Genomic DNA, 23,993 nt, shown 5'->3' on the forward strand with positions numbered 1-23,993 from the left:
CTCGCACTGACCAATTCCAGCGCATCTCACACCAACGCCCCAATCAGAAAGCTCTTCCTTCTTCCACAACTGGCCAATGCCAGCGCGGTCCTTGTTGACGTCAGCTCTACTCCTGCTTCTACTGACCCCTCTTCTCCAAAAATTATTGGCACTATTTCTTAACTTGTCTGTTCGACTAAATAGATTAGTTACAACGTAGATCACATTACTATTGTCTGTTTCCCTAAACAAAAGTGATAGTCTATTCAAACTTACAAGAATACTGTTTTATTCGATAGGTGTAGCACTTCTCTCTAACTTACCCTTCTCTCAAGCAAGAGGTAAATCCGTTTCTCTGGGGATAAAACACATATGGAGACTACACTGCTCCTGGGAATTAAGGCCAAAGTTTCACAAGAAAACCTGTTGCTATTTCACTCAATGCAATTCATACATGAATTTCCCTAACATAACACAGTCCTGTGTTATCACCAATTTGAAATCAGACAATGTACAATTCCATGCGACTTCTCTTGCCACACATGTCCAATTCCTACTTCCCGGAAGCTTAAAAATTCTGACTGCATATAACGTAATACAAACTCAACATAGAGTGTTAGACATGAAAAATCAATAATCACCAAACTAATCTATAGAAACCATAACTCTGCTATCAAGAAATCTGATCCAGCGCGGCTAAAATAAATAAATATTCCAGCAAGTTGCCCACATGCACTGTTTAATAAAGGTGCATTTGTTGATTATACATGCATTCAAACAGTTAGTATCATTAAAGTTATGGGATCATTAACTTCCAAGGGGTACAAAAATATTTTGTTTCCCCTACTCCATCAGCTTCTGGGCTTCAGTTCCCTCTGGGGCTGACAGGTCTTCTTTCTCAGGAGAGGGGATCTGGTCTGGGGTCTGTGTCAGTTGAGAAGCAGTCTTCTTGCCTTTTCTCTTCGAAGGTTGGGGCATATATTCAGACTCCGACTTTTCTCTTTCACCCTGGCTTCTACTCTGTGCTCTGGTTTTCAAGCACACTCATTCAGGTATACCCAGCATGTCTGCATGGGTTTTTATTTTGACCTCAGCCCATGCTGAGAACTCCAGATCATTGCCTAGCAGTCACTGTACAGGAATTGCTGAAGATACCACCACCCTTTTGTGGCCAGTAACCCCTTACGACTCTAAGGACACCAACGCCATTGGATGCACCTTAGCCTAATTATCAGCATTGACGACTGTGTAGGTCTCACCAGTTAAGTACTCTTCTGAGGACATCGGTTGCTCATCCAACATGGTGTCACTAGGACTAGTGTCTCTCAGGGCTTCAACTCTAACCCCATTTATATGTGGTTGTTGTCTGTATCTCTCCAGGTTACTAGGCCAGACAGCCAGGATAGTTACATCCAACTCACCCTCTGAGATTAGAGTTACCTCAGACACTTACCACTACATTTGTTTGCAGGTACTCATACTTGAGTACGGTGCACAGCAGCATCGGTAGGGCCAGGGAGCTGCAATTTGGTAAACCGCACTCTGCAGGACCAGTACCTACAGTCTGCAGGGGAGAAGCTCCTCTACTCCAAGTGAGTTCACGACTGATTGTCAAACTGTTAGAGGTCCTCTGGGGTTCATAGAGTCCTTACAGTGGCAGAAGGAGACATCTCACCACATTGGTTTGGTCTTCAAGCGGTAGGCAGGGTTACGTGCCCAAAGTCCACAGCAGGCCCTTGGGTTTCAGCAGCTCTTCTTTGTTTGTTTCTTATTTTAGGTCCATCAAATCTGAAGTTCAGGGTCAAGGGGTGCCACCTAAAGCCAATGGTCTACCTACCTTTAGGGTGACTAAATCTTCATTTGTCCAGTTCTGTTGGGAAGTGGGAATAACCCTGACCCTGGTTGGCTAATTCTCTCCAACACAAGATGGAGGATCTGAAAAGTGAGTTCCACATCACCTGACACTCCTTAGGGATTGTGCAGGCTGAACATGGGCACACCTTCTAATCTAACTAATTTTCCAGCCTGTCCTCCCCCCAAAATGTGGGGCAGGACAGAGGGGTTGGCGTCATTAACTGGAGACGCCGGAGTTGCAGTTCAAAATCAGCATCACCTTTGAAGCTACCCGCCGTGCTAATGCCATTCAGGTCTGGAGGAGGCATTAGGCACTTCCATCCAGAGCAGTCATTGTTCCTGGCCTCTGAGAATGAAGGCTTTCACCCCATGAGGTCAAAACATGTCTAGTGGTGGCAGGCTGGCTGAGACTGATCTATGATGACCTCTAAGGTGCCATCTCTGTGCATTTATCAATAAATCCAACACCCGGGTCTGTGTGGGTTTATTAAGATCAGATGTTTGGTACCAAACATCTTTGAGTGCAGTGAAACCATCATGGTGCTGGGGAACTCGTAATAATGGGTGTCCAGGCCATGTACTCTCTATGGCTTCCCTGCCACTTACAACAGCCAAGAGCGACTTAGATATTGCAGGATCATATCTGCTCATGCTGATATGACCATCATATCTCATGTGGTGTCTGTTGGCATGATTTTATAAGTAAGTTTCTCGAGCTTACAGGTGTAAACTTGGCAAACATTGTGCTCCTTGTAAAGATTGGTAGCTTGTAACGAGAACGTTTTTGTGAATATTCATTACCATGTACCATTCATCATTAACTTTATGTATGTGTTCAGTTTTCAGGCCCCTGAAGAGCTCCTTTGGGTTCAAAATGCATTGGGCACCATTTGGAATCAACAAGAAAGTTTGAAAATAATGAGTTGAAAAGTTGGATTTTTGAACGAAAGAAAATTAATTTGTATTTTTGAAATGTGATTGTGATTTGTTTGAAGAGATGATAACGTTTTTTTGAAGTCATCAAATTTGTACTGTTGAAATCTATAAGGTCATCATTTGTGTTAGACTGTACAACATTGAAGAGTATGAATCTTTAGAGTTAAGTTTTGAAAAGTGGGTGATGTTCGAAGTAGAACCACATTAGCAACAGTGCACAGAGGTCAAGTGGCATGTTCACTTAAGTTAGAAGGACATAGGGATGTATGCCATGTCAACTCTTCGTTTTTGTCTGCATCAAGACATGCAGCCTGCAATGACAGTTTGCATGTTCTTGGTGAGAGGTCCCTAGGGTGGTACAATTTGTGCTGCAGCCCTAGAGGACGCTCTTCAGTCCCAGTCCCGTAAGTACCAGGGGTACCATTTACTGGGTCTTATCTGGGGAGCTGAAGTTGTGCAAATTTAGGAGCAATAGTTCCGTTTTGGGAAAGAGCTGTGGTGCTGCGGACCTGGTTAGCAGGAACCCAGTGCACTTCCAATCAAAATCACATCATGTTCCAGGAAACAAGTGGGGGCTAACCATGTCAAGAGGCACTTTCCTACAATTACCTCTAAAGCCATCACGACCTGCACCCCTGACTATCTGACTGCCCGACTTACCATCTCTGGTGGCTCTCGGCACACCTACATCCAGGACAACATCAGAATAAAGATGAAGTCGCTCCTTCATCTATGCACTCAGGATCTGGAACCAAATCTATGTGTCCATTGGGAGTGGTCCAACCTTTGTCCAAATTTGGAAAGCACTGAAGATACACCCATTTAAAAATGCTACTTTGTGTTACAGTGACAAATTAATTTCATGTTTTATAAATTAATTGTAAATTAAAGATCAGATAAAGGATGTTAGAAACTAGGGTTTGATGTACTTATAATTGGGTGCAAACATATGGTGCAATTTGTAACCGTCGTTTTTGCACCCAATAAACCAAGCTATGTACTAATAGTTTACAATGGGTTGCAATCTCACCTGCTCTATGAAAATTAATGAGGTAGGTCGCAAATTGCATCTCACTCCGATTGGTGGTAGTCACAGGAATGGAGGCCTACTGGGGTCAGAAGAGCACCGTGTCTGTAATCGCCTTTCAATAAAGAAACATTTTTTTAAATCCAGCCAATTTGCCTTTAAGGAAGTGGGACTGTGTTTAAAAAAGCAAAGTTTTCTTTTTTCAAAAGTTTTTTTTAGAATTGTCAGTGGCCCACTGTGCCACTGCCTACTCCCTATCAACTTTTTTTTAACAATGACTAAGTGGAAAGGACTGTAAACTGTCCCTCATTTCTTGCTCAAATGCCTTAAACTGCATCTCAGGAGTACGTCATTTTTCCATGTTTTGCAAGCGGATTTTGGTCACAAAATATTGATAAATTGCAAACTGATTGGTATTTGGAATGGACACCTTCAACACGCCTCTTCCAAATACCGAATACGTAAGAAGTCTGCCAGAAATATTTATTATTTGGGAGAGTAGTACCCCTGCCAACTTAATGCTCCCACTGTGGGTAGGTCCAACCACAGATTATAGAGAATCTCTGCTGAACCTCTGCTAGCTTTCACACAATCCGCAAGCAATCTCCAGAGAAGAGCATGCTAAGTTCAAGCAGTACCAACAAGTTTAAAGTAAAGAACACAGCACAATAAAACTGCCAAAACACTCTAGAAAAATAGAGCAAAGTTTAATGAACAATAAGATACCTACAAGATTAGAATAAGGTGAGGAGAACCAGAGATATGGATTTTTTTATTTTTATGTCCAAAAGTGCCTACATAAAGTTAAGTAAATTTGTAATGCAGCATGTCATCACTTTAGGAACCTCTGCAAACCTGCATAACCCGTGTTACTGTGGTAGGAAATCATATTAAAGATGTTGTCTTTTCTGCTTTCAGCACTGCCATTTGCACCTGCAAAACCTAATGGAGTGAAGTGCCCCTGGTGCTTTGAGGAACAGTCGCAAACATGTTCCAAGCAGGTGATCAAGGATTGCACCGGGGAGGAGACGAGGTGCCTTCACAGTACTGCAAATGTATCAACAGGTAATTATTCTCAAAAGAGGTGGTTGGTTCACAGAACTTTCTGCCGTGTATTCCGAGGAATAGAGAACTACAGAGTTTGCATGAGCACACAGGGTGGCCCATAATGCCATCTCATTAAGGACACAAGAACAGCGTCGGGTAGACGGACAACCTATTTTGGATGATGTGCAGGCAGTGTTTGAGATATTGAACATCTGAAGCAGAGGAACTCCTGGTCAAATATAATTTATCTAACTAGCGTCATTAGTTCCCCCTCATACCATCAACCTTTCCTCTTTTATAAGAAACCTTGGAATGATTTTCAACCCTTCTTTGATGGTAGAATGGTTAATTACAAATAGAGCTACTGGAGCATGTTACCAATTTGTGAAGGATATCATTCATACGTGCAAAGAAACATTTTACTTTATTAGAAGTGTACTGCAAATTGATTAATGATACTTGTGGTAGTACCTCCATACTCCCCTGCACCACATGACAAAGCCCTGAACTTGGTCACAAGAACGTTCCTATCAAACACCTGCCTGATTCTACCACAACTAAGATAGCTGGCTTCCAGGCAAAAACAGAGCACTATTCAAGCGTCTGATGCTTCTGTTCAAAGCATTGAGTGATATGACCCTTATTGCAAATTCATATTTCAATATATTCTTATCTCTTTCTACTAACTATAACCTACTAGTTGTTCCTTTAGCAAATTTGTGCTGCCTACAAGTACCCACCATTCCACCTTCTGGGCCCTCTTCAGTGGAGCTTGAACCCATGTATATTCTTCTCTCCACGAGATGAGGGATGAACTCAAAATTCATCTCCAACAACTTGAAATGAACATTTGATAATGACTGAATTCCTTCATATCACTGTGCATATGTACATGTTCAAGTAAAGAAAACTAAAAAGAAAAAAAGACGGAATGGAAGACAGAAGGAAAGACGGCATAAAAGAAAGAAAAAGGGAAGAAGACAAGAAAGGACCCGAAAAAGGAAAGCAGGCAAAAAAGAGAGAAAGAAGGCAAAAAAGAACAAGCATTGGCATAGCCAATAGGTCTCGATTTTGGGAACTTATAAGTTTACCGAGGTAAAGAAATTGCTGCATAGCGCCTCGCGCCTCGCGCTATTTACATCGCACCCACTTTTAAACCCACCTTTTTGCTATTTGCTTTTGCTGCTATTCATTTAGTTATCCCCTGTTTTTAACGCGGGGCTCTCCTTCCCCTCTTACCTGCACTGTAATTGGTGTCCACCGCTATTGTTGCGGGTCCGGGTCCTGGGGTGGGAAAAACATCGGCCGCCATCTTAGAGTGGTGTTTGCTGAGAGGGGGGCGGTGCCTACGAGCGGACTAGCGCTCTGTGGGATCTGATGCACGCCTACATAAGGGGACCGGCCCTAGGCTCTCCCCTGCCAAGGTAAAGAAATTGCTGCATAGCGCCTCGCGCCTCGCGCTATTTACATCGCGCCCACTTTTAAACCTACCTTTTTGCTATTTGCTTGTGCTGCTATTCATTTAGTTATCCCCTGTTTTTAACGCGGGGCTCTCCTTCCCCTCTTACCTGCACTGTAATTGGTGTCCACCGCTATTGTTGCGGGTCCAGATCCTGGGGTGGGAAAAACATCGGCCGCCATCTTAGAGTGGTGTTTGCTGAGAGGGGGGCGGTGCCTACGAGCGGACTAGCACTCTGTGGGATCTGATGCACGCCTACATATAGCTCCCTTGTGAGCGCAGCGGGATCGCGCAGCGGGTGCGTTTTCGCAGCGCCGGAGTCACGCCAGAGTCCAGCCCGTCAGCGTCCCGGAGGCGACTAGGGCGACGGGCTGGTCAGACTGTTTTGGGCTACCTATATCCCTCTCTATCATTATGCTCCAGTATTCGGCGCTGGAGCTACGGTGCCTGCAGAGGACGGGGGCTCCTGTCGTAATGTGTTTCCAGCTCGCTATAAGGGAAAAAATCGGTGTCCTGATTGCGGCTGGCTGCCCCGGAAAAGGTGTTCTCACGTGCCAGTTAGGGAGGCACATCGCGTTAAGCATCTGTGTATGCTTTTAAATACTAGGTCTCTCAGCCGGCATGCCCTGGAGATTTATGATCTCCTGGCAACAGAAAAGCCATTGTGCTTGATGCTGACTGAGACGTGGGTAGGAGAGCTCTTTAACCCCGATATCGCGGCAGCCATCCCCTCTGACTATAATATCTTTAGGCAAGATAGGCTGAAAGGGCGAGGGGGGGTGTAGCACTTTTGGTTAACAAACGTGCCACCTGCACCATTATCCCTACGGAGGGCATCAAGGGGTGTGAATCCCTTGCTTTCTCCATAGTATTATCACTGCATCAATCCTTCAAGGGGTTTCTTGTCTATAGGCCCCCTGGGCCGACGGGCACCTTTTTTGAAGAGCTTCAGGCGATAATTTCATCACTGGTGCTTCGATCTGAGCATTGTATACTGGCTGGAGATTTTAATATCCATATGGATGATGAAATAGGCGCAGATACGGTCAAAATTATGGATGTGACGGCCCCCCTTGGCCTCTCTCCATATTCTTGTGGCCCAACGCATGAAAAGGGACATATCCTGGATCTGGTCTTTTCGACGATCTCTATTGAGATGTCAGTACCGCTACAGGTCTTATGGTCGGACCACAGGCTAGTTAAGTACTATGTGTTGGAATCAAGTAAGCCTTCTAGTGCGTTTGCTCGGCAGCCCTGTAAAGGATCGAGGGCTCTCTATCGGGTAACGCCGGAACTGTTGGCGCAGGCATGTCGGGATCACCCTTGCCCTCTGACAGGGGACCTGCATAGGGACCTGGAGCAGCTGCATGTGTGGCTCACGGAGAGGCTCAACGATCTGGCCCCGGTGAAGCCCCTTCGCGACGCTGTAAAACGGGTGTCTGCACCCTGGTTTACGGAAGCGCTGCTGGTATCACAAAGGCAGTGCAAGGTCGCCGAAAGAGCGTGGCGTCTGCAATATGATCCCGCTGCTAAACTTGCCTACAGAGCCTCGGTTAAAATTTATCATTGTGATATTCTCACGGAGAAAATAAGTTATTTTTCCAGGAGAATTGAAACTGCTTCCAATTCCTGTAAGGAGGTATTTGCCATCGTTAGGGAATTTATGGCTCCCCGAGCATCTGAGACCCAGACACCCCCTACGGAGGCGTGGATAAGCGCCTTGGCTAATTTTTTCACCTCCAAGATCAAGCTGGTCCAGGATTCTTTCCCTCCGAAGGGACCGGAAGTATCTGGTTACCCGGAGGATGTTTCTGCCATTCCTGCCAGCGTAGGCCCGGGTCTCGCTGATTTTGCACCACTTTCCGCAACGTCATCGCAGGAATTGATGGCCGGCCTAAAGTCAGGATCACCTCTCGACGTGTGTCCGGCCAAATTTCTGGCTAAAATTGCTGAAGTCATCAATCCCATCGTGAATCCTATTTTGAATTGCTCTCTTGGAGAAGGGGTGGTTCCTGAGGTCTGGAAGCAGGTGATGATCATCCCTTTACTTAAAAAGACCGGACTGGATCCGGAGGTGTTGGCCAATTATAGGCCCATTTCGCTTCTGCCTGTCTTTGCCAAGATCCTTGAGAAGCACGTGCACAGGGTGTTCTCTGATTATCTGGAATCTCATGACCTGTTGCACCCCTCCCAATCTGGCTTCCGCGCCAATCTCAGTACCGAGACAGCTCTCCTGGAAGTCTCGGAGGCTGTTAAGGAGGTGCTGGATTCAGGTGGTAAAGCGATGCTTGTGATGTTAGATCTATCGGCGGCTTTCGACACCGTCCCCCATGAGGGTCTCCTCGCCAGACTTTTTGAGATCGGTCTGAGGGGGACGGTGCTCGGCTGGTTTCAATCTTTCCTGGCCGGCCGGCAACAAACGGTCTGGGCCTCCACTAGCTCCGCCGTGATGCCGTCATTAGGGGTCGGAGTCCCTCAGGGCTCATTGTTGAGCCCGACTCTTTTTAACATCTTTATGACCCCCTGGCGGCTCTGGTGGAGTCTTTCATGGCCCAGATCGTTTCCTACGCCGATAACACCCAGCTCATTTTCACCTGCCAGAAGGGAGCGGATTTTGATGGAGAGAGTATCCAGGGTTGCCTTGGGGCTGTTTTTAATTGGTTCCATCTAAACAGCCTCAAGTGCAACTCTGATAAATCGGAGGTACTCTTTTTTGGTTGCAAAACGGATCCAGATTGGCAAAGATGGTGGTCTGCGAATATGTTCCCTCCTGCAGCCTCCTCCCGGATAGCCAAGAACCTGGGAATTAAGATAGATGACGGTCTAACTCTGCGTCCCCAGATTCTAGGGCTTGTTGGCACGTGTTTCGGGCTTCTTTGGATGCTCCGTAAGTTCCTGCCTATACTATCGGAGGAGCACAGGAAAATAACGGTCCAGGCCATAATTGGCTCGACAATGGATTATTCTAACATTCTCTATCTGGGCCTGCCAGAGTATCTGCTTCAAAGGATGCAGGTGGTCCAGAACTCGGCTGCACGGGCCATTTATGGATTACCTGGCCGTGCTAGGGTTTCGGGCCTACTGCAGTCACTCCACTGGCTCCCGATCCGGAAGCGGGTAATGTTCAAGGCGTTGACCTTGGCTCACAAGGCTTTACATGCTTCTGGAGCGAAATAACTTCAGAGAAGGCTTTCCTTCTATCATCCAGCAAGGTCTCTGAGGTCCGGGTCTCTGTGTCTTGCCGTGGTTCCTCGGATAAAAAGGGCACGCATTGGAGGTCGGTCTTTCAGTCTGCTGGCTCCGCGGTTGTGGAACACCTTGCCAGTGGCACTGTGTTGTACCTCTAATTTGTTGGCGTTCAGGAAGGGCCTTAAAACTTGGCTCTTTACCCTGTAGGTAGCAGTTTTACTTTTTAGTTAGGTTCTCTGTTTATCTCTTCTGTTCTGTTTTCCTTGTTATGTTGTAATTTCAGTTTACAATAAAGCGCCGGGACACTCTATGAGTAGCCGTGCGCTATACAAGATTTAAATAACATAACATAACATAACATAACATAAGTATTTAGTTATGCAGCACAATATCCTTGGTGCAACAACATCAACTGTTGCATGGCTAAACACTGATAAGATCCAAAAAGCGAAGCAAGACCTAGCAAGGGTGCTTTACGCCCTATGGGACAGTATCAGCACCTCTCGGCAGGGGTGCTTTACGCTTTATGGGACAGTAGCAGCTCTTTTCAGCGATGTTACTCTGCTACTAATGGAGCGTTAGGGCTGCTGAACATTTATTAGGACAGCCCAGAACCGGTGGGCTTTGCTGCAATACAACAATACTGGCCCTTGTCAGAATGATTTAGATCCTCGCATAGGGACAGTGACAACATTTCAGTGCTCTGCTGTAACCTTTGATGAGGAGGTGCGGGAACTCATCAGTAGGGCTGCTGTAGTGTAGTGGGGTAGTACCGCAACGTCAACATGTTCCATGTACCTTCTTGGCTCAGTACCAGTGCTCCGCTTTAAGAATACATGTTAAACATGTGTAGGGGCAGAGCTGACACCTCTAAGCAGGGCTTTTAAAGGGACAGGATCGAACTTCTCAACAAGATTGATATATTGAATAGGAAAGTTCTGTCCAACTGATAGACTTCAGTCTTAATGAAAACCACAGTAAAAGTACTTCTAACCCACAATGCATTTTTCCTTGAGAGCGCCCCCTCCACCCCATGGCCCCAATCCCCACCTTCTAAAAGGCTTTCATGTGGGCTTTTTTTCTTTTTCTTTTTTTAAACAAAGCTTTCTTGAATACACTTCTCCTTGGTTAATTCGCTCACATGCCAACCTTGGCCTGGCAACATCTGGGGCTGATAAGCAGCTAGTAATTCTTGGAAAAAATGGCAAAGGTGCAGACAAAGGTGCAGGCAAAGGTGCAGGCTCCCCGTAAACTAGAGCAAGTTACAGCAGAGATGAGGGCCGGCTGGGATTTCAGGGGTCCCGGGCTGCAGCGGCTTTCAGGCAGGCTTGAAAAGGGAGCCCTGTCAAAGCCAATAGCCATCACTTGTACATGCGGCGCCACGCTTAAACGCAGAGGACAAACTCTGGCATGGCACAAAGGCCAGGAGAGCTACTGCATGCGGCGAGCTGGCTGGGTGACTTAAACGCTCGCCGCTCACACGTGCAGTGATCTGCGGGTCACTCTTTGAATCCCGGCATGAATGACTCAGACTTTCAACCTTATAGAACAACACCTGTTGTTTATAATGCTTAGTATATCTCAATACATCAAGCAGCGAAACATCCAATGCAAACACACTTCAAATGACATCCAGCTGAAACAGTCAGACAAAATGTTCTTATTAAATTATTAATGCAAGGTTTGTAAACATCATAGAGATACGGTCATCTTCGAAAGACCTAAAAAAGCCTTCTATGTAACGAGCACAAATGTCACGTAAAGTGAGTAACTCTTCCACTGTAGGAAAGCAAAGACATTCAATAGGGGAGGGGGGGCGTAATGTAACTAATTACTTTTCGGGTTTAAATATGCTTCCAGGGCACTCGACCTCATATAGTGTAAATATTAACTCTCCCAGTTGCTGGGCTCGGTGGCACTCTTTTGCGTACTGGGGGCTGAAAGGCTGGGCAGGCGCCCTTCACTGACTCGAATGTCAGGTTTGCACACACATCTCTTCAGCAGCTGCATTGACCTGCTGAGCTGTCTCTAGAGCCCCTGGACCAAGTGAGGTCGCAGATAAGGGTGACTGGAGGGTTTTTACTTCACTGCAGCTCAGGATAAATCACAGGAACTTATCAACTCAGGAGTTGGAGGGAGAGTTTACAGACCAACAGAACTCCTCAGCTCAGGAGATGGACGGAGAACTTGGAGACCAACAGAACGTATCAGCTCAAGTGAGGGGCGGGGGCTTACAGACCATGAGAATTTATCAGCTGAAGAGAGTGAAGAAGAACTTACAGACCTCGCCTGCTTAGGTTAGGGAAGGAGGTCTTACATGCAAACAGAACTCATCAGCCGAGGAAATTACTATTTCCAGACCACCAGGAATCATAAGCTTTTAGGAGTCGTACAGAGTGATCAACACAACAGCGCCATCTGCAGGAGAGGGAATTTAGGACTTCCAGAGCAACAGCACTAATCAGCTCAGGTGGGACTTAACTGAACTCATCAGCCCAGAACAAGGAAGGAGTAATTCTCAGAACACGAGGACTCATCAGCTCCACTTGAAAGAAGGAAATGACTTAAAGCCAGTAAACCTCGCAAGTTCAGCTCGAGGGGAGGGGGGGGGGAATTGTACAAAGACCAGTTGAAGTCTCCAGGTCGGCTGAGAACTTCGATAGCATCAGAACTCACATCGCTTGAGAGGAATTAAAGGCAAGCAGGATTCATCGGCTTCGCTAGGGAGAAAAGAGGAGACGGGCTGGCCTCATCGTCTCAGTGCAGGAGAGGGACTGGCTGGGCTGTGCAGAGCAGCGGCACTCGCCACACACCTGGTTAGAGAGGCTCAATGGGGGTAGGAGAGAACACACACGTGAGGGATGCTCGCGAAGCAATGATTAAAGAGGCGGAGCGAGGCGCGTGTGCTTGTGCACGTAACCGCAAGCTGGTGGCCAGCAGGTAGCACTTTGAAAAGCCCCTCACTAAAGTCAAGCAAGCCGCGCATGCACTGTTCTAGGCTCGACCTAAAAATAGAATGAAATATAGAAAAAAAAACAGAAAGGCAAAAGAGAAAAAAGAAAAGGACTTTTTTTAACCTGTGTGTTTACTGATTTTTTCAAGGCTGTGACCGGGATATCCTGATTTTGCAGGTTTTGAACTTCTATTTCAATAGGCTTGTGACTTCCGTCAACTTGGCCTGCTATGGGAAACCAGCCACTTAAAAAATGTATTTGATTTGAGCTTTCAGTGAGGGTGCTGAGGCACACAGGGTGCTGATGTAGTATTTAATTGTGTCCCCTGATTATATGATGTCTGGACGAGTGGGTCCCAGCTTCAGTCTACTCTCGATCTCCTAGCCTGTCGGGGGAGCGTCAGAACCTTCTTGTAAGCAGAAATATGGAAATGCATGAGGAACCTGTTGAGTGCACCGGGAAATGCAGGGTGACCATAATTAATGGAGGGAACGAGTTTGGCTATCAAGACTTTCAGGGTGGGTTCTGTGGTGGGGTTGTGTAGCAGCTGATTTAGACGCTTTATACTGTAAATGATGCTGGCTCCCTTACTTCTTAGATGTTTAAAGGGGGGTGCTGGTGTAGCTTGACTGATAGCCTGAAGCCAAGATAGTTGTAACTCATGCATGTTTTAATTTGCTGATCACCTAGGCGCCATTGGGCAGTTTTCTTTCGAGGGTGCTTCCCAAAGATGACTATCTTGGTCATCTCCTGGTTCACCATGAGGTTATTCTTTTGATTGTAGCTGTGGAGTGCATTAGGGGCTTTCTGGAGACCGGTCCGCCTGTGGTCCATTATTGCGATGTCATTGGCATACTGGAGGATTTGGAGCCACTCTTTTCCCAACCTTGGTGTTAATAGGCATGCACCATCCAGGGCTTTTCCCAGGTATGCTGTATAAAGATTGAGTAGGGGAGCAAGGACACAGCCTTGTTTCAGACCATTGTTGGTTAGCAGCTTTATTGTTGCAGTGGACTGGCTGGTCTTTATGCAGACCCAGGTTCCCTGGTGTAGTGCTATTATTGCTTTTAGTAACTGTCGGGGGATTCCCCTGGAGTCTACAGTCCCCTGGAGGGGAGCAAGGACACAGCCTTGTTTCAGACCATTGTTGGTTACAAGCTTTATTGTTGCAGTGGACTGGCTGGTCTTTATGCAGACCCAGGTTCCCTGGTGTAGTGCTATTATTGCTTTTAGTAACTGTCGGGGGATTCCCCTGGAGTCTAGTTTTTCCCACAGTTTCCCTCGGTCTACCCAGTGAAATGCTGCACTGCCTGTAATCCACAAAGTACCAAAAGAGAGGCGGTTGCGTCAGCTGTGTAGCTCGATGTGCCAAGTATCCCAGTACTAGGATGTTATCCATGATGGAACTTTCGGTCCTAAAACCTGATTGAAAGAGAAGAAGGATGTTACTATTGTTTACCACAGCTTCTAGTTCTTTCTGTAGTATCCTTGCATACACTTTAGCTTGTAGGACTAATAAAGCGATCAGGCAATAGTTATCCAGTTTCATGCAGTCCATTTTTTTTATGGATTGGAAAGAGAATGGATCCTTTCCAAGATGTTGGGATTATTGAGGCGGCATTGGCATTTCTGAAGAGTGGTGTGAGATGTCCTGTCCAGTATTCTTTGACAACCTGGCATATTGCTGAAGAAGGTTGGAGTAGATTGATATATGGTGTGTTCTGATGGTTAAAGTATAGCTTACTTGTCGGCTGCTACTCCGTTCTCTTTTGTCTGACTGGTGTTGCTGAGATAATTTATTTTTTTGCCAAAATTGTATATGTCCCCTTTCTTTGAGGAGAGTGAAGATTTTCAGCAAGGTCCCTCAATCTTCTTTGATTTTATCTAGCAAACTTTCATTCTGTGCTCTGCTCGGAGGGCTGAGATTGTATGACTGCAAGTTTTTGTTAACTTTTTTCCTTGCTTTCAGAGCCTTTTAAGGGTGTTAGAAGTTAGCCTGGCGTATGATGTCCACTAGTTATAGTGGGCACCTTGCACCAGTCTAATCGACACTTATTGAGGGTGGTTGTAGAGTCAACCTTATAGAAAGCTATCCTAGTGGTAGCATGAACCAGCAGTCATCAGGCTAAGACTTCAGTAGGCGAATTAAGCAAGTTGTTTTACCAATCGTAATCCCTTGAGTACCAAATGAAAGGACATCACACAAGGTATATATCAAATATATATGTATTTAATCTAAACACAACCCCTCCGCACTCTTTATGAGGTAAGAGGTAAAAATACAATGCAAGTCACACAAGTAATATACGATAAGTTGCACAGTATACGTTATGCCCTAGGGGCCTCACAAACCATATACTAAAATAGTGGTATAAGAACCACAAGAGAATTAGAAAGGAGGCCTGGGGACTGTGGAATAGCTAGGGCTACTCTAATCAACCAAAGGTTAGGAAGTAGGAGGCCCACGGGAGACGCGTGCAGTGTCTAAACACAGACGCGGGTTACCATTGACATTCTATGGGAAACGTAAAAGTTACAAATATACAGTTTAAGGACACTTCCTGATGGACTAGGATGGAACCCTTTTAAACTAGAACACTTCGGGAGTCAAGACCCACGGGAACACCAGATTTCTTGGTTACCTCACCCAGGGAAGCGGGTGCATAGGTGTCTTTTCGTGTCGGGTTTCGTCGTCGTTTTCTAAGGAGAGCTGCAAAGAAGTCCTGCAGGCAACCAGAGGAAAAGTGTCCGGGTGGATCCAAGGGTGGATCGAAGATCTGAAGAACCTGAAAGCAGAAGGGACAGAGTCTGGGTCACTAGCCAGTGACCAGGAAGGAACCAGGAAGGAACCAGGAAGGAACCAGGCGATGTCGGGTAATTTCAGGTGCCGAAGTCGAGTTTGTCTCTTCAGCCACGAGGTGCAAGAGGCATCGACGATAACCAGGCGCTGGATTCGAGCTGTCCTACAATGGATCTAGTTGACTGCGGTTTTGGTATCCGGATTGGACCCAACAAGCCTTGGCAACCGCAACCCACGCAGAAGGTCAAGATTGACTCTGTTGCAGACCAGCAAGGTCTGTGGCACTTCTCCTTTGCAGGGAAGCTGAAGCAAGCCTAGAGCAACCAGATAAGCAAGTTTGTTGTAAAGAAAGGTCTTCAGGTGGCTCACTAGCCAAAGAGAAAGGAACCAAGAAGACATGTCGAGGATCCAGCGGGAGCCTCGAAAATGCCGACCGGCAAAGTTGCTGTTGGTGCCTGTGTTAAAACTAAGGTCAATGGACAATCGATATTTGCCCGGCGGTATCGCCTCTTTAACCCACAAAATATTAATCAATGAAGAGGCAGGCGCTGGAGACTGGAAGGCAGGAAACAAGGTTTATTCTCTCCGGAGGAGAACACATCAGTTCAGACAGCAGGTATCGTCACGAGGTGCTCTAACCGCATCCCTGAGGCCTGGCCTCTTATACACAGTTAAATTAATTTTATTGCAGGTAACACAGTCTTGTAATGCTTTGAAGTATGAAAGGACATCCTCTGAATCTTCCCTACAGGCCCGTTCCCACACACATTTACAGTTGAAGTCCCCACCCCGGTCACAACAGGTGATGATTATCGCGCAGCTGGACATTCCGCCGATTCACAGAATGTGGGGGTTTGATCGGATCTCACAGGGTGGGGGCTTTGATCAACTCGGGGGTCCTTTGATGAGGGAAGCTTTCTACTGTATGGGGAGGGGCAATAAACAGTATCGGCAGAGCTAGGTGTCGGCCTGGGAAAGAGGAAGACAAACGGGCACACAGGAAAGGGGGTTTGTATCAAAGGGCCTGGGACCATGAAAGGAATGAGGGGAGGGGTCGCGTTGGGAACAGGATGGGATTCTGAGGCAGAGCTGCGCTGAAGGGGGGGTTTATGACCCAAGGCATGCGAGTGTGGGGGTTGTCAGCGTGTGGGCTTTGCGAGGACGAAGGGCTATGCTGGGGGGCCAGTGGCGTGCAGAGGGTGGTTCTGATCGAGGCACCTAAAATGGCGGGTGCGCACGACAAAAAGTGTGGCATCAGGGAAAAAGGCAAGATGGCGCAGATAATGTTTACCAAACCGTATTAATTTTCCACAGTCCTCCCTTTAACATATCCAAGACATCTTGCTGGCCTATTTCCTATCCATGTCTACTGTGGTGATCATAGGCAAAGAAGTAGAAACCCAGGTGAAGGAGCTATAAACATTACATTTAAAATCTTTTCGTCTTAGGAGGCGGGTCTATCGAAAAACTCGTTCGCAGGAAAGTCATAGTAATACAATATCGGGTAAAAATTCTGTAGTGAGAGCATCGAGTACATTTCATAGATACTTATATTCATTTGGAATGTGAACTGATAGGTTATTACATATGTAAGTTCTGTTCATTTTTAGTTGGAGCATAATCAATACAATGGTGGCTGGGAGAGAAATGAGACGTAGTAAAAACAATAATCAGAGGTGCCATTGTTCGAAGGGGAGGTCCTATTGTCATGGACCGTTATTAGTGAGTTCTCAGCATTCTTTGTCGTCTTCTGTTGGCACGGTGGAGCGATGAGTCCAGTTCTCTTCTGAGCTCCGCGTTGCAGGGCATGACCTTTTCCTCGCTTTCCGGGTCAAAAAGGTCCTTTTCGCCCTGTGTCCCTTTGAGTCGATTGTCAAAAAGTTCAGGTGGAAGAAGAGTGTGTGTAAGTAGTCCATAGGGTAGGTCGGAGAAAAAGGGGGATGGAGCAGGGCCAAATCGGGAACAGACCAGGGGGGCGGAAAATTTCAGGTAGGCGGGCTCATGACCGAATTCAGAGAGCGGGGACTTTTCGGCACACGTTGAACATCGAGCAGGGGCATCAGGTCAGCCCTTTCCTCTCATTTCGTCGGAAACAGTGCCTCGTCCTGCAACTCCTTTCTGTCGCGGTCTCGCCTTGGCCAATATCGCAGATGTTCCACGATCTGTAGTCAGGCCACGTGCTCCCACATCCGGTCTCTCTTTCCTCCGACAGCGGTACCCTTAAATGAGGTTGAAAAGACAGTCTTTAGAGAATTGGCAGAGGAAGGTAATCACATAAGTCTATTTCTCTCCCAGCTCCACGCAAATGAAAAACGTCCGTTACATTGGGGTTCACAACCATCATATAAATAATTGATGATGGGCTTGTTGGATTTCCTATAACTTTCCTTCGTAATTATTTCTTTGGTGCTTGTTTGCGCTACATTCATTGTCGTGGTACGAAATCTGGTACCTATTCATCGTATTTTGTGTATTACAGTTACGTCAGTTCTTCTGACAGAGACCCACCTTCCTAGTACGAGCCTTACAAAGCTATACCGTTCTCCAGGGCTTTATATTTTTTTTTTGAAAAAAAAGTGCAACGTGCTATCACCATGGTCTGATGGGTATCTTTCTGAGGGACGAACATAGGCTAAACAATTTTCCATTCTATAAATGCATCCTACCTTTCAGCTAAACATTTTACTTTCAACAGGGTTCATTGCAACGGTTCCTTCATTTCGGCCTAATCTTTAACTTCGCAAACATCATTCTAGTTCCTACATAGCCCCTTACAACCTTATTACTTTATTAAAAACCGGGGTCTTATGGAAACAACTAGGGACATAGAAACCGGTGGTTAGGGACTATCATCTTGCTTTGTGTCATAAGGGCGTTATTTAGCAGAAGGCCACAGTTCAGTTGGTAAGCGTTCAGTGACATTTCTCGAATTCTAAAACTCCGTAGCTTGCTCGCCAACAGATCATTTCTAGGAGCAACGGCTAGCCCGTGTTAGTTGCAAGTCGACTTGTTTCTTACAACAGGGGGTGAGGGACATTTTTTAAAACTCTCGTCCGGGGCAGCTGATACAAGACTGAGGGGGTTCTGGGAAGACGGGGGATGTTTCGATCACTTTTTACTGTTTGGGGATTGCGACAATTCGGGACGGGGAAGGTTGCGTTATCTGAGGCAATTTTTTATAGAAGCCACCGACATGTAGTTCCCTTATTACGGGCCAGATTAGGGAACCTTAGTCGTTTTACCTGTCCTTTCTCGTTTGGCCAATTCTAGGTTTCATCAATATTTAGCAGAAAGGAGAGGTAGTGACACAGCATCAGGGTGATTATATTTAAGACAAATTTTGTGCAAATACTTGCGGTATTTGGAGCCAATTGGGGGGTGCACTAGGGGTGGCGGTTTGCCAATTTTGGTGCTAGTCGTTCGGAAGAGTGAGAGCGTGGAGAGAGAGAGAGAGAGAGAGAGAGAGAGAGAGAGAGCGAGAGAGAGAGAGAGAGAGATGTGCAACAATAGACTAAATAGTACACGTGCGACATGGGGGGGTGGCCGTGTATTAAGATAGGCTATTCAGCGCATTACACAACATAAGACATTACGGGTCCGTGTTAGAATTTCGAAAGCATGCAGTTTGGGACGGACGAGCATTAGGCAGGGTAGAGGGGGCATGCATCGAGTAAAAAGACACCATTGTATCGCACTTCTCGCACTCTCAGTCCGCCGACCAGTCAAGTCAGCGCCTCAGTCGCACAAAAACATTTTCTCATAGATTCAGACATACGTGACACGTGCCCATTCACGCAACACGGAATAGGTTCAGACATGCGTGACACGTGCCCATTCACGCAACACGGATTAGGGGTGACCGTGTTTTATCATATTATATAACTTATTAGCTCTTTCGTTGCAAGAGCAGTTTGTGGGTGTGCTTAGGTGCCATCTGGCAACGTTAGTCCGCTTCGTGTATTAGACATGGCGGGGCTTCAGATCTTCACCATACCTCGGTCGTGATTTCCAGTGTAACCTGTAGGGGGAGGAAAAGAGGGGAAGGGAGGGGGGACAACATTCGCGCATTTCAAATGCATGGGCACGAAAGTTCTTTACTTACCTCATACTCGTCTTGTCTCCTCGGGATAGAACCCCTGGGGTCTTGGTTTCTGAAGCCAGGGGGGGGGGAAGGGGGCAGTGCGTCCTTATAGGTCGCGTGTAGGGAAACGTTAAAAAATCAGGGGCTTTTAGTGCGGGGTATCTAGTTGGTAGATGTATCTAGCTATCGGGGCCCTTAAATCTTTTCCAATGCTGTGATGGTCTAAGGCATATCAGCTCTTCGGCCAACTCTGTTCCCTAGTACCTTTGAGTGTTGTACCTTCATAACGTTCTATCATTTACACTGTTTCACGTTACCCGTCCTCAGAAGTCGAGGTCCTTCTCCATGCGTCAGTTCCAGAGCCAGTCGCATACTTGGAGGCAGAGTATCGTGTCTTAGATTCGATCCTCCCTCTGGAGCTGAGCAACCTTCTTCTAATAACCTTAAAAAGAGAACAAAGCAGGGTGCACAGAAAATCTCTCCCGCTGATCCCACATTTTACAAAAAGCATGCAATACCCAGTTCTTAGTTTGGAAAACCTTTATTTGCACAATCGTTCAGCATGTTGATATGACAGTATGATCTCGGTTTGGCCAGACACGGCAATGGCTAAAGTGCGTACAGTAGGGGGGTTATTTTGCAGTATTGGGAATATTAAGAATATTAAAAAGGCTTATTCATTCATTTGCAGGGAACTAAAATGTCTATCGATAGTTGAGGGATCAAGGGGCATTCATTTCATAGTTGGCAGTATAGTTGGACTAGTTGCAATCAACTTTCCTATATGTATACCGTGGGCGTGTGTCGTAAGCGAGGTTATGTGTCGGCTACAATAAACATCAAAATAAATTGTACATTTGAAAAAAACATTTTTCACGGGGCCCTTTTACATGTTCGTCGAGTGAACCCTCCCTCTTTTTCGTCAAGTGTACAAAGGATCATATACATATTTCAGAACATCGAGTCCTTTTAGCTAAAAACACCACGAGGCGTTCGCAAGTTCTCATTGATTCCGGCGCCATTTTGGGCGGGGCCGGGTTAGTCCGGAAGTAGTATCAGGGAAAAAATGTTTCCTACAACCGGCAGTTGGACCAGAGTCCTTTTCGGCAGTTCAAGAATTCATGCTAACAGAAGGAGTGGCTATGTCATGCTTATTTCGTTAGCGATCAAGGCAGTTGTTCCTCACCAGAAGCCTGCAGGGGCCGAGGGCTCCTGGGACTTTTGTAGAATCTTCAAGGCTGTGGAGATGCTGTCGGAGGTGGGGGCTCGTGCCCCGGTGGGCAAGCGTCCGAGTTACATTGCTGGTCAAAATTACTCTAGCGGCCTAGACCCGCTTTCCAGGGGGCCCAGACGCCATTTTGAGGCCCTGCAGCAGCCGCCCTTCGTCGAGTCTGTAGGAGTGGAGGAGACCTTTTGGAGTGAAAGAAAAGGAACCCTGTGTCGTTGGAGCAGGACATTCGGCTAGGGTGCAGCTGTGGCGCCCCCACCTGGGGGGCGAGGGAGACTCGTTCGCGCCGTCTCCTTCTCCCGGTGCACCCCACGCTGCTCTCTTTCATGGGCATGCATGATGGCCACTCCACATCCCGTGTTCCTCAAGTCCCGTGTCCAGTGCTGCGGAAGTATGGCCACCGTTGTGTGTTCGGTGCTGCGCAAGTATGGGCACCATTGCATGTTCGGTGCTGCGCAAGTATTGGCACCGTTGCATGTTCAGTGCTGCGCTAGTATTGGCGCCGCCCGGCTGGAGGATTTCGGTGCCGGGCCGGGGGCTGGGAAGCCTCCTACCCGTGGAGGTGGGAGAGGCTCGTCCGCGTCGCCTCTCCCTCCCAGCCCAGCCTGGACAAATTTCTGCAGAGGTATTTGTGATGGCCGGACTGGGGCTGGGAAGCCTCCTACCTGTGGAGGTGGGAGAGGCTCGTCCGCGTCGCCTCTCCCTCCCAGCCCGACCTGGACTAATTTTCGCGGAGGTATGTACAAGACATCCCCCCCCCAGAGTTGTCGCGGCCATTATTCAAGAAAGAAGTGGCGCCTGGTGTGTTGCTGCTGCCATTTCGGAGGAGAAAAGAAAGAAGTGTCCCGTCCGTCTCTGGGCCGGGCTTCCGGTGGATGTCGGCCGGACGCCCCTTGCTCTGGCCCCATGAACGGGTTCCTTGGCTCATCGGCTGCAGCCGGATTCAGTTGGCCCCAGTCCCCGGCCATTGGTGGCCGGACCGGGAGAGCATGTGGCGGGACTATCTGCAACTATCACGTGCCACCGCGGCCGGACTGGGAGAGAGAGGGGAGGGTCGAGGACATAGACATTCCCCCCCCTACAACTCTCCAGTGTGGTCAAGGCGATCCTCTGGCTGGGTCCCGCTGGCCCCTGTCTCTCCTCCGGCTCCACCCTATGTTACGATTTCCTGGCCGACTGTTGGCAGCAGGACCCGCCTTATATGGGTTGCTGCCGGCTGGGCGTAGCCGCAACCCTGCCCCACCTTGGAAGTTTCCAGAGTGGGGGGGGGCGGATGTTCTGCTGACTTTCATTTTCTACAGTTTACCGTTCTTGTTTCTAGCGTTTCCTGTTTTTAGGGCATTGATAGGTGTTATTATTACGTATTGTTATTGTTTCTTGCTCGTTATGTTAAATAAAAGTTCATGTTCATCAGTGGCCTACTGATTTCGTTTTCCCATTCCTTTCTTTCCAGGTTGTTTCATGCTAAAGCTTCTGTTAACAGAAGTTAAGTAACACGGAAACACAGGTAGAGGGATGACGTAGATTCATGCATCACGTACACACAAACTCAGACGGGGAGACAGTACAAGTATTATATACAAAGACCCAAACAAACATAAAACAGTTATTGGCCATAATTATCTTTTTCTGTATGCTGCGCATACTTATTATTCTGAGTTCTTTTTACCTGTTTCTTATCTTTTTATTCGTTGGCTGCCTTTTTCTGGTGGCTTTAATTGTACGCACTTACGCCTTTGGCAACTGGTCATGAACTAACCTAGTCGGGCTAATGTTCACAGAGGTTTTTTTTCAAGTCACTTTAGCAAGTACGTTTCCAGGATGAGACAAACCATTGGTGTCAATTGGAGAGCAATGGGGCAGCTTTTAGTTATATGCCTATAAGGATGCGGAAAAAGGAGGTAGTAGGTTTTCAAACATTGGCAATATCCCTAGTTCTCTCGGCGGAGGATACTTGTGTAACCCCTACCTCGAAATACCCTAAACCTTTCCCTACTTGGCTAAACGTAAGAATGCTTGATCACGTGTGTACATTATTCTTTTTGCTTTATTCGGGGTTTGTCGTCTGTTAATTTAGAGCTAGACTGGGTTTCCCGTCTTAGCGTTGTTTGATCTATGAGGACTCGAACATGTCGCTGAAATTGGCCTGGCGAAATCTGTGCCATCGGGCATAATCGAACGTGGTGGTTCTATCTGGCCTGCCCATGTCAGTCTGATTCATCTTTGTCTCGCGCCTTTTCCCTTTCTGCCGGCCTGTTATTCCTGTCGGCCCTCTGCTCCTACTCTCGTTCAGTAGAGTCGGACATTGGGCTTTCCAGTGCCCGGCATATCTACAAAAAGCACATTGGTTTTGCCCTAAGTCTGGTCGTCCTGTGCGCAGCGTCGGGGGATTACTTTCGGGTCGTTGTGTCCTGGGGTTGTCCTGTCGATATATTCCTTTACCTACTCTGTCCTCGTCTCTTTTCTTTCGTTGCATTGCTTCTTTGCGCCACATACCGAGACTGTCGAGCATAATAGGCGTTGTCTTATTATTACGAAGGGCTATTTCTAACGTTTCTATTTTATCAAGATCGAAGGATCCTATCAGTGGCCACTGTTTCTCTTGATTTTCTTTGGTATACCTGTGCCACAGTTTACTATAGGCTATGGTAACTAATCCATAGTTTATGAACATGTCTTTATAAGGGGTGCCTTCCAGCGGAGCTAGATGATCCACCTCTAATAAACGGTCCGGGCTGAACCAATTATCAACCAGTGGGGAGAAGACAGACATGACGGCTCGCGAAGAGGACAAAAAGTCAGCACTGCCTATCTTATCACTGCGTGCAAAGACTAGACAGAATATTTCTATTCTACGTTGTTTGCAGGCAGTGAATACCTCATGAACCAATATCAAAACAATAAAGAACGACCAGTGGGGAGAATAAGTAGATCCGCAAAGGTCTGCGTCCTCTACCCTTTCACTATCTGCAAAGGGGAACCTGTTCTTTCCTGTTTGTAGACAGAGAATCTCCAGAAAACAATCCGCGAACAGTAGCTCGGGGTCAAAAAAACAGTTAATCAGTGTGGGAGAGGGAATCTCCCGAAAACCGTTAATAAATAATCAATCAGTGGGGGAGAAAGATAGGCACGACAGCTGCATTACCTATCCTTCACTGTTTGCAAAGAGAAAGAGCCTACTGTTTCTCCGTGTGCAGACAGTGAATCTCCAAATAAGTCAACAAAGAGTAATACTAGTATTTTCTGAACAATTAAACAATTATTTCGCAGTTCGTCGTGTTTACACGACCTTACCCGGACCGTATGGACAGTTTCTTATCTTCCGAATCCAGCGCCCGATCGTCCTCCTTTCCTCGTATTCCTCGCGGCACTCCTGATGGTTCCCAGTCAGGACCGTAGATCACTCGAGAGAGGTCTGTTCGGAGCCAGTGAAGTTCGG

General features: G+C 46.9%; 1 protein-coding gene across 1 annotated transcript in view; it reads left to right on the forward strand.

The window, feature by feature from the left end:
* LOC144770794 (phospholipase A2 inhibitor gamma subunit B-like) overlaps positions 1–23,993 on the forward strand; it is a 338,774-nt gene that overhangs the window by 289,198 nt on the left and 25,583 nt on the right. Inside the window, exon 4 of the mRNA XM_078655553.1 lies at positions 4,715–4,861. Coding sequence (XP_078511679.1) covers positions 4,715–4,861 — 147 coding nt within the window. The remainder of the gene's footprint in view (positions 1–4,714; positions 4,862–23,993) is intronic.

Source organism: Lissotriton helveticus, chromosome 7, assembly GCF_964261635.1.
Source record: "Lissotriton helveticus chromosome 7, aLisHel1.1, whole genome shotgun sequence".
In the NCBI taxonomy this organism is placed as follows: Eukaryota; Metazoa; Chordata; class Amphibia; order Caudata; family Salamandridae; genus Lissotriton; species Lissotriton helveticus.